Source organism: Perissodus microlepis, chromosome 12 (genome assembly GCF_051167445.1).
Source record: "Perissodus microlepis isolate ML-2025 ecotype Zambia chromosome 12, ASM5116744v1, whole genome shotgun sequence".
NCBI classification, from domain to species: Eukaryota; Metazoa; Chordata; class Actinopteri; order Cichliformes; family Cichlidae; genus Perissodus; species Perissodus microlepis.
In genome coordinates, this window is record NC_140472.1 from 16,267,477 (window position 1) to 16,281,841 (window position 14,365).

The 14,365-nt window shown below is 43.0% G+C and overlaps 1 protein-coding gene across 7 annotated transcripts in view; it reads left to right on the forward strand.

The window, feature by feature from the left end:
* mef2cb (myocyte enhancer factor 2cb) overlaps nucleotides 1-14,365 on the forward strand; it is a 68,854-nt gene that overhangs the window by 39,646 nt on the left and 14,843 nt on the right. For all 7 annotated transcript variants that reach the window (XM_084946903.1, XM_084946907.1, XM_084946906.1 and 4 more), the window contains one exon: nucleotides 856-1,059. In XM_084946903.1, the coding sequence (XP_084803029.1) occupies nucleotides 856-1,059 (204 nt within the window). The remainder of the gene's footprint in view (nucleotides 1-855; nucleotides 1,060-14,365) is intronic.

Below are 14,365 nucleotides of genomic sequence, written 5' to 3' on the forward strand. Positions count from 1 at the left end.
TGATTCAAACAATAGAGGAATAAGGCTGTTCTATTTTGACAGTGTTGGTCCTTGTGTGCCTGTATTACTAAAGGTACTTGTCTTGGGCTTCACACACATACACACACAGATATATATATATATGAAGGAACAGTAAGAGAGAGGGGAAAGAGACACTTTTTGTGGTTCATGTTAAGCACGTTATCACGATCTGTGCGCTGACTAAGTGCTTTAAGTATGGTCGAGGAAGCTATCTGTTATTTATATCACTGCTTGTTATTTGCTATGAGACTCGGTTAATTGGGCAAGACAATAACCGAGCTAGTGTTAATGTCGCTACATGGAAAACGGTTAATCTCAGCTCATTTTTAGATGAAAATAGCGTGTGTTTCTTTTGTGCAGAAGCACACATTCGGACCATCTGAAAAAAAGACAATTTAACTTGACATATGTTCCAGGATGAGACTCTGTGTGCTTTGATGTACAAGCAATAACTGACCTTCTTTACCGTTATCTGACTGAGACAGAGTATTTTCAGTTCCTTAAATGCAAGCCCAGCTTCTTTTTTTCCTTTTTCCTGGTATAGTGGATAGACTGTTACAGTCAGTGGGTGTTAAACCATTAGCAGACTTCACTTTCCTTTAATGCCATTTCCCTGAAAACTCAAAATTTTTAAAGAGGAAAGTTGCTGTGTCAAATTCCTATTTATTCTCTCATTGCAAGCGAAGCGGTTGAGGGTGGGGGATTTTTTTTTTTGTTGTCATAATCAAATTCTTATAACAAGTCAGATAAAACAGCTTAGTTTGATTGTAAGTGTGCCACAAAAGTAAACTAAACACAAATCCCTCTTCTCCCTTCTTCTCTCCTTTCACTCAGGTGACATTTACAAAGAGAAAGTTTGGCCTGATGAAGAAGGCGTATGAGCTGAGCGTGCTGTGTGACTGTGAGATTGCCCTGATCATCTTCAACAGCACCAACAAGCTGTTCCAGTATGCCAGCACAGACATGGACAAGGTCCTGCTTAAATACACTGAGTACAATGAGCCCCATGAGAGCAGGACCAACTCTGATATTGTGGAGGTAAGCTACGAGAAAACACAGACGGCACACACACGCGTGCACGCGCACAGCCACACAGGAGCGCACGCTCGGGCGCAGACATGGACGCTCATGCAAACGCACAAGCAGACAGATGGTTACAGCATTTGTGACTCATTCAGCAACCCTTACTTCTCTCTTTTAGTCTTCACACCTAACATAGTGTACAAAATAATTGCTCCCATAGTTTGTCACTTTTCCCCAAGGGTTCAGTACCACTATCAATCACTGTTAGAAAAACTTATTTTAAGACTCACAATAAGTCATTAATTTCAAGACAGCGTGTTTATTCAAATTGCCTTCTTGTGTCGCCTGCACTTTGCAGCATAAAAGAAGTAGCCTATCATTGATCTGGGCCTTTTAGACTGTCACCTGTGGTGTGTAATCACCACGCTGTGCCCTTGGTGTCTTGTCACCATTGATGTGCCTGTGAGAGGAGGATGTTGATCGGACTTGCTTTGGACACATGTCGCTAGAGTGGCTCAAGGCGATGTTAAACAGCGCTGTCAGCCAAGCCAGTAGGCAGGTAGATAAAGCAGGAAATGACGCTAGCACCCTCCTGGATCCTTAAGCTTTCAACGTGTACCTGTTATGCAACATTCACTCTGGAGCTCTGACCTCGTGGGCCACACACAAACATGAATGCAGTCATGTGAAGTTTATCCCTTTCCCCTGCTCTCTCTCTTAATTACGCTCACACTGTGCTTTGCAAATGTATGTGTGCCTGCCCCACAAAGCAATCCTGAATGGATATTACATATATGTATATATATAAACATTAGAATCCCTGCTCTTTGTCTTTATTGTTACACAGAATCCTTAAATATATAAATCCAGATTTAATTAGACTCAATTTACTACAACATTTGCTAATTCCATACATTTGCCTGTTAACCAGAATTAAAATCCTCTTTATGTTTGATGTTTCCAATTCTACCCACCGACCAACACAATAGCACAAGTAGAATAATATGTATCCCATTTTAATTTTAGAGCAATCTATTGTGACAGTAAATACTACATAAATACTGTTTAGGACTTTGAGGTTAAGAAACGAGTCCGTGTCCATATATAATCCCCTATTTTTAAATCAATTGTTATTGTAGAATACAACTGATTCACAACACATTTTTCTTGCAAACGATAGGTCACCTGGTTATGTTCATGGAAGATACACAAAATAAATAAATAAAAACATTAACATTATGAAGCGGTTGGCCACTCTAACACAGGACAGAACAGTATGAGACTTTTTTTTCCATATGGCTGTTACTGGGCTTCATGCCCATCTAACATCAACTGGTGTTCACATGTACATGTACATATTGCCCACGTTTTCTACATGTCATGTTTGGAGTTAGCCAAAATAAATGATGTGGTAAGAAATGCTGTACTACTGTTGTACATTAAGTGCATTAGGCATTAGCTAATGATGATCTTTGTCAAACACTGTGTAGATTTATGTGTAACCACAGCTTATTTTTTAATGTTACTAGAAATACTTATCAATTGCCGGAGTTTCATACTCCTTAATTGTATGCCTTTAGTAATTTTTGCATACTTTTATCACCAGTTTGCCTCTCAGTACAGGTGTCCTTTGCTCACCAAGTCTTTCACTCACTCTGTAGTCAGTTTATTATCCTTCCCCAGCTGAACCCATGAAGAGAGTGATGTATAACTAGTGCTTGTGACAAGAGCTCCCTGCTTTGAAGCTCTTTCTCTAACTGTCTCCATTAGAGAGCAGAGGATAGCTAACGTGTAAACAGCCATGTCAGGGGGAGATGCTAAAGAGCCTGGTGGGGGGGAGAGTGCTATAAAGCACTACATATAATGTGATCCCTGGAGAACGGAAGCTCTGCCATCTCTGAGAGACTCACAGCGGGAGAAATCGACCTGAAGAGGCCTTTAGCCTGAGCTGCGGTGTGCTAAAGGGATTGGCCACAGGGTTGACACTAGCACGTTTAGCGTGGGTGGGAGGGAGGGGGGGTGTGTGGGTGATGGGGGGGTACAGAGAGGGAGGGGGAACAAAGGGGAACAGCATGGTCAGATCTTTTCCTACAAGCCATGTGTGCCGACGTCAAAGCTGCAGTAACATGGGTGGCGTGTTGAGTTTTAAGTAAGGAGCAGAGCAGACTTCCTCTTGAGATGGCAGGATGATGAAAAGGAAAAGAGGAGGTTCTTAACAAGATGAGGCGCTGATTTTAAAGTGTAACAAAACAAAGCAAAAAAAAATAAAAATCTTAAATATGAAGTCTTATATATGTCAGATTTAATTTCAAATTTGTAGAAAGCTCTTGTCTTTGCCACTATGCTCAAATGCATGCATCTCTCTTCCTCTGTTGCTGCTGTGCCTGAAGGTGTAGTGGGAGGAGAGGCAGAGGTAGGGGAGCGGAGCTCAGAGTGTGGGCGGCTGGCATAGAGGCCCGCTACATTAGCAATAAAGCTCTATGTAATTAGCATGTCTTTGGTTGATAATTAGCGTTGTTGAGAGAGTGGCACTGAGTACGTTGCACAGCCTCTCTAGCAACAGCATGTTTACAAGAGGCTGGAGGGCTTTTCTCTCTACCTCTCTCACTCTAGTCTGCCTTTCTCTTCTGTATCTATTTTCTCATTGGAGTCGCTAGGCTTTTCTTTTTTTTTTCATTATTATTATTATATAGAATTTATGTTTGGGTCAATGGGTTTATTTATTTGAAAGACAGAAATAGGAAATAGAAAAAGGAAAGAGAGGAGTAGTAAAGAAGGTCTGATGACTCACCGCAAAACCGTTTCATCTAGGAACGACACTTGTTCAAATATATGAGAAAGCAAAAGAACAATAAACCAAAGCTAACCCTCCTGTGAGAGAAGTGGTGAAACAAAAGAGACATCACTAATGGAAATTATGTTCACAGTGCACAGTGTATTTTATTCTGTCTTTCTCCCATCACCCCCAACCTGCTCCTCCCTCCCTGGCTCTGACAGAGGTTTCTTCCTGTTAAAAGGGAGTTTTTCCTTCCCACTGTCACCAAGTGCTTGCTCAAAGGGTTTCTTAGACTGTTTGGGCCTTTCTTTCTATTATTGTAGTCTTTATCTTATAATATAAAGGCGACTTGAGGCGACTGGCGCTATATAAATAAAATTGAATGAACTGAAAGACATATACTAATCAATAGAGTAGCAATTAGAAACAAAGTGAGCATTTTTTTTTTGTTAGTCTTATACACTCTTCAATTTAATCCTATTTCATGTAGGACCTGTTAGCCCACTCAGACTCCAGTGACTGGATTAAATAAAAACATAATATGTAGCTCTTCCATAAAAATACGGAGAAGTCCACTTAATTAATGCTAAGTGTTCAAAAACACATCCAAGCTGATCTCTCTCTAGTAGCTCGATGAAAGCAAACACAGAGGCAGACCCTCCATCATCTGATGTCCGTGCAGGTTCCAAGTGTGCCGTCCTGGCAGGTCTACAGCACACTCTGAGTCTGGCTCCGGATAAAACAGTCAAACATGCAGATAGATTTCCTATACTCTCTGTCTGCCAGGCCAGTTTCCTGTACATGTGAACAGCATTAGAGGAGAAATGGTAAGCTGTGTTGGGAAATGACAATAGAATAGATTCATCACTCGCTTTTTCGCTGGTTTTATTCATGCTTAAGAACAATCACTTTGAGCCGTTACTGGTGATTTATATTCCGGTATGGGGGTTGTTAATTGCAATAGCACATGAAAGAGTCCTTTCTTCCCCTCCTGATGATTGCAGATCTATCCCAAACCTAAGAAGCATTGGCTGGGTCTTGCCGTGATCGAACAGCCCCAAATCCAACAACGCACTTCGGCTTTGCCAAATCCCTCTTCTACAATGTGCTTGTTTTCCCTCGCTGTTGAAACAAAGAACACAGGTTTTTGAAACAACTGAAGGGTTAGTGAGTGTGTGGTGATCTGAAGCTATATCGCCTCGATACCTAAAAAAAGAACCCAAAAAAACCCGCAAATGAAAAAGTGTTTGTGTGCCTGTATGCACACTTATAGCATATATGTGCTTAAACACACAAATACACTAATGTGTTTGCTGTGTAGGTGTGCTCTCACAGTGGCCTCACTGCATGGGTATGTGTGTGTACATACACAGTGACAATTGGCTCAAACCCTGCAGCACTAATGGCATTGTGATGACCTCAGCCAGGGTCACACGCTCCGATGCCATTGGCTCAAGTATCACATGGAATAGCACATGGCTCTTGGTACTGAAGTGACCTGCATGCTTGCCTACCTGCCAGAGGATGGCCACTGGCCAATCCCATTTCCAGCAGATTAACCTAATCTGAAAGTTCAGCTCACCCTGTAATCTTAAACAGCAGCAGCAGGGATCTGACTCCCTGCCTATCCTCAACTCTTTTTTTTTTCACTTTCCCTCCCTCTGTCCTTACCCAGAAAAAAAAGCTATTGAATGAGAGGGGGACGGGAGGGACAGAGGGATGGATGAGTGTGAGAAGAGAAGGAGGGAGGGAAAGAGGGATGGCAGGAGGAAGGCTGGTAATTATTTCCAAAGGTCATTCTGTTAATGACTACCTGCTTGGCTAATGAGATTCAGCAAAGCTCCCTCACCATGTTTCACCCTGCGTATGTTTCACCCGTGTGCCGAGATGTGCGAGAAGCACAGGTGTGATTTCAGCCCAGTGACAGTACACTTGAGGGAGGGAGAGTGTGAGAGAGGGGGTGGTGTGTGCTGCTGGAGGGGTGTAAATGAAGAAACATAAAGAGAAAGTACATCAAGCAGGTATATGCATACCAGCTCAACGCTCAGCCATTTGGAAAGAACATCACATTACCATACATTCTAAGCACTGCTTAGCCGATTTCGCCATCTCCTCAAAAAATTACTTACTTTCTCAAGTTCTCCAAGCCAACCAGACCTGAGCTCCCTCTCTGAAGTGCTAGTATGCTCGAGTTCTGCCTCGCTCTTATGAAAATATTTTCCAGCATCTGTGCTATTCTGCGTGCTTATTTGGTTTCTAAACAGCAACGAGAACATTAGCCTTGAGCGGTTTTTCGATGCTGATCGGCTCACTGAATGGCTTCTTCTCATAGCTCTTAAAACTGTATTAATTGCTCCAACAAGAATGCAATTTATACCCTATTGCTTTTGCGTTGGTCGCCTCCAAGAGAAATAAGGCCGTCGTATCATATCTTGTGCTTTGGTTGTCCACGGTAATTGAGTGTGCAGTCATTTTGTGTGTTTTGGAAGAGGTTGCATGTGGTATGACATGGGAAGGGGTTGTCGGCACGAGGCCTCGGTGTTTACCGGGGATGAAGCGATTGACATCAAGGCTTGTTTGTCCTGATGAGCTAAGGATTAAGTTCTGAAACTGCTTTGAGGGACTAAGTAAATTAACCTTGTGACACTGACGAGCTCGTAGTAAAGCGGTTTGTTAAAACAAAGGCTCCCGATGACAGACTGTTTACATGCTGTAGCAGGTTGTCAAAAATTCCTTGTATATGGGGTTGAGTGCATGTTAATTAACGTTGAAAAGCAGGAAAGAGAAATTGTACCACTTTCAATACTGCTTCACACATCTCTATCATCAGTGCATAATTCATATTTACAGTGTTAGCAACAATTCATCTATTAATTTACAAGAATACTGGACTAGTGTAATAGTCTGTTGCCAGATGTCTCTGGCCTCCTTTGAAATCAACTAAACACATTGCCTCTTTATTCATTCAGTTACGCAAGACGTTTTTTCAACCCGAAGCTTGAGATACAAAAAAATATTGATCATTAAATGTACGTACTTTCAGCTACTCCACTCCTCTAAAATGTATCGAGCTCACCACTTAAAGCAACAGCCTAAAAACAACCCACCATTTTCTTTAAAATACCCATTTCTTAATAAATTCCTCAAAAAGTAGTTGCTTTCTAAAAATAGTCTACGGTGAAACTAAATATAGACGTCTAGCTGGCGGTTCTTGCTGTGAAAGAATAGAAGAATAAGACTGTCTCTGTCCCCCCCCCACCCTTGTGTTTTAAACAAGGCTGGGTGGGGGTTGTTTCTGAAACAGAGGAGTGAGTAAGCAAAGTGTCAGGATATTCATCCAGTTTCTCTCTCTCTCTCTCTGTTCTTGTTGATCAGTTATGAAGAGTTGCCCTCGGCGACCACATTCATAAGACCACTGGTGTGAGACCCTGAGCTGCCTACAAACATTTGGTCCTTTGAATGAAATAGTCTGTTTTTTGTTTTGTTTTTTAGTGCAATTCTCTTGTTGATCCCCCGCCTCATTCCACCAAACAGAGCCTTCCTGTCTGCTTTTCAAAAACTTTTCCATTACAGAAAAAGGAAATTCATTTCTCTGAATTGCTATCATATGTTTGGGCCGATCTGAGTACGTTTTGATCAGCAGATCTGCTTTACATACAATTGATCAGCCCGGAGAACCCATATGTCTGTGGCTTCCACCCTGCATCAAGGCACAAAGAGAACAAATTCATGCCCACCCACCCCTTTTTTGAAAAAGTGGTTAAGAACAAGATTTCAGATAATACAGCATATGTGATCCACGGGCGCGGCACTTTATTCCACATCACATGCCCGCTGACCAGAAAAGCAAAAGCTAAGGCAAGAAACTATACCTCTTAGATCGCTGTCAGAGGTGTTTTTTTTAAGGTCAATACTAAAACGGAAGTCTGAAGTACTCACACAACAACAAAAGGTTTTTAAAAATAGACTGTTTGAAATGTGCCAATATGTGGTCCCCGTGGTGAGGAGCAGTGAAAAAGGCAGGCCACTTCTGAGGCCACGCTGCCAAAAGGCAAGACTTTTCCACTACACACAGCCCAAAACAATTCACGCCAGCCATTAGGATGAAATGATGCCTTGTTCTTTGAAACTATTTGTGGAAAATTCAGAATAAAGATCTATTTTTACATATGGCATTCCCTTCCCTGCCTAGAGCTTCCTCTTGGCCCTACCTCCTCCACCCCCACCATGGTTACTGCTTTGGGCAGGGTGTGGAAACTCAAGGTCACTGTATAGAGGTCAGCCGGCTGGTCATTGTTACTGAAGGCCTCCCCCCGGCTCCCTTTTCCTGCTTTGGCACCACGCGATAAGAGACAGAGAGACAAAAGACGATAAGTGACGATTTGTAGTGGTTGTGTTTTTTTGTTGTTGTTGTTGCTAAAGGGTTGGGGGTTAGGTGGAGTTTCAAGAAATGAAAAAGAGGTTGGGCGAAGGAGGCTTGAGGTTTGTTATCTGATGCTAATTTAAAAGTATGTTCATTTTTGATATGATTCATGGTGTAGTACAGTCACATGATGACTGTGGCATAAACAGACCACGTGCAGTTTCGCTGTACAAAGTATGCAAAGCTAAATTACGCGTGGAAAACACACAATTTAACCATTGCGAATCGATTTCTACGTTGCACCAGAAATACATATAGACCCGCACTCATTTCTCTCATTTGAATAGAGAAGCGTTATTCAACTGCAGTGTAGATGGGGATGAAAGATGGCTAGGTTAAGGGCGCAGACATAAGTGCCCTCTTTATCCAGTTTCACTGAGCTGGCATTGTGTCTCATTATGTCTATCTGGCTAATTATACAGTGTGGTGACAAGTCTGAATGACCACTTTGTTCCCAGGGCCAGGATGCTGCTGTAACAAACAGTGTTGGATTCTGACATGTGCTTAGTGTGTGTCTCTTCCATATGGGAAACACTGCACCATCTGGTATTCTGATGTGTACTGGCTAGCTAAGATTGTGTGTCTGTGAGTGGGCTCTCGTCTGCAGTGGGCTCTTCTTAATAGTGATTTTAGCACATGCACCATCAAAGTGGCACAGTTTGGAGAAATGTGGAGGAACCTTGTTGCACACAGTGCCCTTTCCCTCTGTCTTCTTTTCTGCCTCTCTCACTTGCCTTAACACTTTCTCTCTGTTTGTTGCTATATATCTCACTCCCTTTTGTAATGTTGAGTAAACTCTGTAGTCTCTAGAAAGCTAATAATCACATGTTTAGGCGGTGTTATTACAGAATTTACCACCAGGGATGATGGATCCCAGGTGCCAACGTCTGGTTACTTATTACAGTGCAGCAGTGCAGCGGGGGTAAGGGGCATCAAAGCTGCTAAAGCACTGAAAGGCCAATGATGCGATAGTTTCTTAAACAGTGAATAAGGATACAGAGATAATGACTTAAAAAAAGAAGCAGGCAGGGACATTAGATGGGACATTAGGGATTAGAGGTCCTATTCCTCAGATTGGTAACCTACAAAATAAACCATCTCCCCCAAATCGCTCACACACATACACACTCCATGTAGCCATCATCCATGGGCATGCCCCTCGACATGGTCCTGGCATGTTCAAACCACGCTTCATGAAACTGTGGCCCTCTTGCCTTTGGTCTGCCATCTGCTTCCAATAAACTAAGCCAGCCTGATCCCTCTGATGTTCCCTCCACTCTGAAAGGCAGACAGAAAGGACAGGCGAGCGAGAGAGACAGCGAGCGAGGAAGAAAGACAAAAATGGGAGCAAGTTAGATTGAGCCAAACGAACCCAAAAAAAGGAAAAAAAAAAAAAAAAAAAAAAAAACGAAAAAAAGAGGAAAAAACTTAGAAGAAGAAACAAAATAAGAAGAATAAGATCACATCTCAGACATGCTATTACCTCTTCCCTGCCGCCAGGAAGACCACCCTGCTGGTGCTTATTGTGAATTGGTGCTGGGAGGTCTTAATCCACAGTAGGTCCACTTCATGACTACCTCCATCTTATTTTTGATAAGAAAGACAATGTTTCTATTCGTCTGTGCGCCCCTATGGACACAAAACCCCTTTGCTTCTCACCAATGTGACAAGAGATGGTTTTCTAAACTAGATACACACCCCAGCCTACATTGACTCCTCACACTTTGCAAAGTACGATATATACAGTCTGCTTACTGAGAATGTTTGATAGCTGGAATAAAGTAAAGCCATTTTTAATAGTGCAACAATGGCAAGCTTGGAGCCTTCTAGACAAAAGATTTCATTTGAGTGCCGTTTTATTTTAGTTTAACAGCACAGCAATCATGATTAACCATAAGTGGCGCTGTTACTGATGTTTTTATATTGCACTTGTCTATCACAGACTTGTTTCCCACCCACTGCTGAAATATGCCGCAAACCCCATAAACTGGGTCCATTTATGGTGGGAAACATTCCCGCTATTATGTATTATTTTCTTTCTGGGTTTAGCTTACCGTAGTGCATGTGCGCTGAAGATCACACAGTGTTGACAGAGATATAAATGGCCTGTAATACACTGGCTGTTTGGTGGAGCGCCTTTGTGCCGATGCTCCCTGTTATTGGGTTGAAGACACTGAGGAACATTCGCTGGCCTGACCGTCGCCAATAGCTATAAACACAATATTGAATGTGTCGTAGCCTTCAGCCACTGCCAGCATAACTACAGAGGGAAAATGGTCAACAATGGAGCTCTTTCCAAACACAAATCCTCAACTGCCCAGAGTCTATCAGAAATAAAGATGTACCCGTCAAGTCAACAGTGTTTGACTGAGCTTCTGTCGAGATGTGGTGGTTTTGCAGAAAATTAGGGGACTAGCGCAGAGGTGGTGAGACAGAGACAGACTGAGCAACAGACTGAGACAGAAATATGGGGGCAGAAAGACGGATTGAGGGATAGAGAGGGTGAGCAGGGTGGCAGAATGCCGAGCAGACGGATCCTGGTATGGCAGGAGCTCTGGGCAGGCGTCAGCTGTCCCTAGCAGACTCCCTGGGGCCACCCGGGATTCACACCCAAATACTCTCCGCTGTTTTTCTCAGGAGCTAAATGAAGTTATCGCTCACACCCCCAACCTATGAAGTGAATATAGAGCAAGCGTTTTCCTGCAATTAAAACATTAGGGAACGGCAAGCGTGTTAGAATGTGAATCAGTTTCTTTGTAGCTCAAGCCGGCCTCGGTCTCAGCTCGGGTTACCTCCGTTAGGTTTTTACAGCGGCGTCCTGCCGTTCCTCTTACACCAGCCCCAGTCTAGGCCAGCTTAGCTGAGGGTGTAAAAACTGAAGGGTACCAATGAGACGGGCGTCTCAAGTATGTAGGACACCTTGTCTATGCTGTGCCTGCCTCACACAGGCCCTGTGAGTCAAGTCATGAGGGAGCATCATGAAGAAGGAGTTTAATTAGGAGCAAGCCTCCAAAGGGGCCAGAGAGAGAAACACAGAGCCAAGCAAGAAGACACAGCTTTTTTGCTGTCTTTGCTCCTCGCCATACTTTATATCCCACCTTCCTCTTTCTCACGTTTACAGCACGAACTCTCTATAGCATTCTGCGTGACTCTTTACATCGCCGTAGCATTTTGCTGTCTTCTAACCTCCTTCCTCTCACACTTTCTCCTCATAATCTGGTGTCCCCGTTTGGCCGTTTTTTTCTTGTGATTCACAACACGGCAGCAGAGGGTAATATTTAATGTGAAAAAAATGTCAGTCATCGCAAACCGGGGTAATAAAAATGCTATAAACTTAAATAATGCTCATTTATGCCAGCAGCCAAAAGATTAGCTTCTTTTTTAAGAATACAGAAAGAAAATGAAGTTACTTAGAATATTGAATAATTTTAATTTAGGCATGAGAATGTGGGGGAATTCTTTGTGCATAAAATTATTGCCACAAGTGAACTGCACCAAAGTGTTTTTGTTTAATCCTCATCCTATTACCGTATTCCCCAAAGACTCCATTTTCATGCCAAGTCTTCATTCCTGTACTCCTGTTTCTCTCAATATTACAACAGCAACCTTTTTTTTCACTGATCATTATTCTCCCCATTATTTTGAAATATAAGTCTTGGATGTGCCTTATATAATGGTGATGTTGCTGTATAACAGACTGAAAGTTTGGAGCAGCACTCAGTGGCATATTCAAGGAGCAGATAAAGCAATGGGCTATTAGAGGAGGGTAAAACACATAGGATGGCTTGAAAGTAGGGCAGCAGGATGGTGAGGTGGAAGGCTGAAGAGGGAGAAGTCCTTCTAAGGCTACATGAGCTCTTCAGCAGTTCTGATTGGTTACTGGGTTGTATGCTAGGCCTTTGGCAACAGGTGTGATGCCTTTAAACAGGTGGGCATAACTGAGATGAATGGCATAACATCTTTGTACTGCACCCTAAATAAACCGAGGCCTGCTGGAAAGCTAAGCCTGGGTCAGTCATGCAATACTCACACCCTGGCTAAATGCACCTCCATAAACACACAGAGCAACTATTGCCCAACTACTGCTACACCGCCAGCTCAATTACCCCATATGGGTGTCACCTTTAACTCGGCCCCCGTTCTCCTCTCTCAGCAATGCTCCACAGCTATTCTTCCAAGAATGGAAGTAACTCTCTCATGGACTCATGTGCTGGTGGCAGTAGGTGGAAATCTATGCAAGTAGGAAGAAAAGTTGTTTTGTTTTTTCTTCTTCTTTTTTTTTTTGTTTGTTGTTTTTTTTTCCTTGCATGCATTCTCATGTGAGCGGAAAAAGGCCAGTGGTTCAGCTCTTGTCAGTTCGATATGATACATCGCCAAGGCCAGATTGAAACTACGCAAAAGAAATAGCAAAGTTTTACATCTCACGCCTTTGCCAAAAAAGACAGCATGCTAAACCTCTGTGCCCCTTTTGTTCTCTTGACTCATCCTCCTCAGATAGAGCAAGAGTGCCTGATTCACTGTAGGTCTATTGGAAGTCAGATCTCCTGCATCGCCTAGCGTGATTTGTTTGGTGTGATTTCCTGAAGACTGTCAAAGATGTGAGAGATGCTTTCAAATTCAGAATTCCAGATTTCCACTCCAGGGGCCAAGTGAGGATTCAGAGAGAGAAAAAGGAGAGCCAGCAAATGTTGACACACTTACAGTAGCTGCCTCGCCACGAGACGCCTCAGGAATCAAACAGTTATCACACAACACACAAAAGAAGCCCTCTAAGTTCACTAAAACCACACTCAAAACAGGCCTTTGTTGTGCTGACATGAGAGATGACTGGATTTTTATTTGTTTTCTAAGCAGGCAGATCGCTCCTTGTCACTTCTGCTGCTGGTTGTGATGGAGTAGCTAGCACTCGTATCTCTTCTGTGAGTGAGTACTGACAGAGACAAACAAATGAGAGGAAGAAGTTCACCGAGATTAACTTATCTTAGCATCTATCTTCCTCCTTTCTCCTGCTCAGTCGCTCTTTCTTTTTTCTTGACTCTAACACCCACTCTCACACACCCACACATGCACACACACACACAGACTCATTCCCCTCTTTCCCCACCCACACACACACACACACACACACACTATACAACATATACAGAGAAGCACACACTCTCACACACTTGATCAGCATCAAATACAAGGTGTGCTAAAGTAAATTTAATTACGTCTGTCTGATATGGAGCTTCAGATGAAAGTAGGAGAGCGCAGTGTGAAGCGATGACTGCACAGACAGGAGCAGGCCCGTGATATTCCTCCCGTAGACTAATCTCCCTTTATTAAAGCCAGGAGGAGAGAGGCAAGGGGGAGTGAGGGGGGGGGGGGGTGGAGGAGGAGGAGGAAGAGGTGGTGTCTTTGATGAGATCTCTCTAACTGTCAGCTACTGTACTTTTCTTCTCTGCCGCTCGGTCTTTGTCTCTCTCACTTTTGCGAGGCAAATGAACACAGCACCTATCGTTACATGCCCACTTGCTCAAGCAAACATACCCTCGTGCTATCACACACAGTAATGCGCTCTGAAACTTATCCCTGTTGTTAAGGTTGTCAACAATATCTAAAAAAGGACAGAGACAGCTACAGATACAGCCTCCCCGCGCCAACCACCACCACCACCTCTCATTTTCTTATTTATTCCAATGCTCTCTTTGTCTGTCTCTCTCCTCCAGTGAGAGGGAGTGGTGATCGTGTGGAGAGTGTGTGTGCGCTTTTTTCCCCCTTCTTCTTTCAGCGTGCTATTTTCTGTCCACTCTAATGGGGGCAGGTGGCCATCAGGTGGCCAGAACAGAAACTGCCACATTTAATAGCACATACACCACACTCATAAACTTGTGCACCTCGGCTGTATTTTAATTCTATTTCACGGCCCGCTGATAATTATGGTTGTAAAATATGTTTTACTTTTATGACTGTTCCCTTTTCTGTGCAATTATGAGGTTTTAAGGTCCCCCCTTGATTTGTCATTCTGTTATGTCTTGTTATTGAATGTGATTGAATCATTTGTGCCTTTTTTTTCTGTGTTTAGCGGCATGTTTACTTGTTCATAAAAATAGGCCGTGTGTCCTCACCCCATACCATCT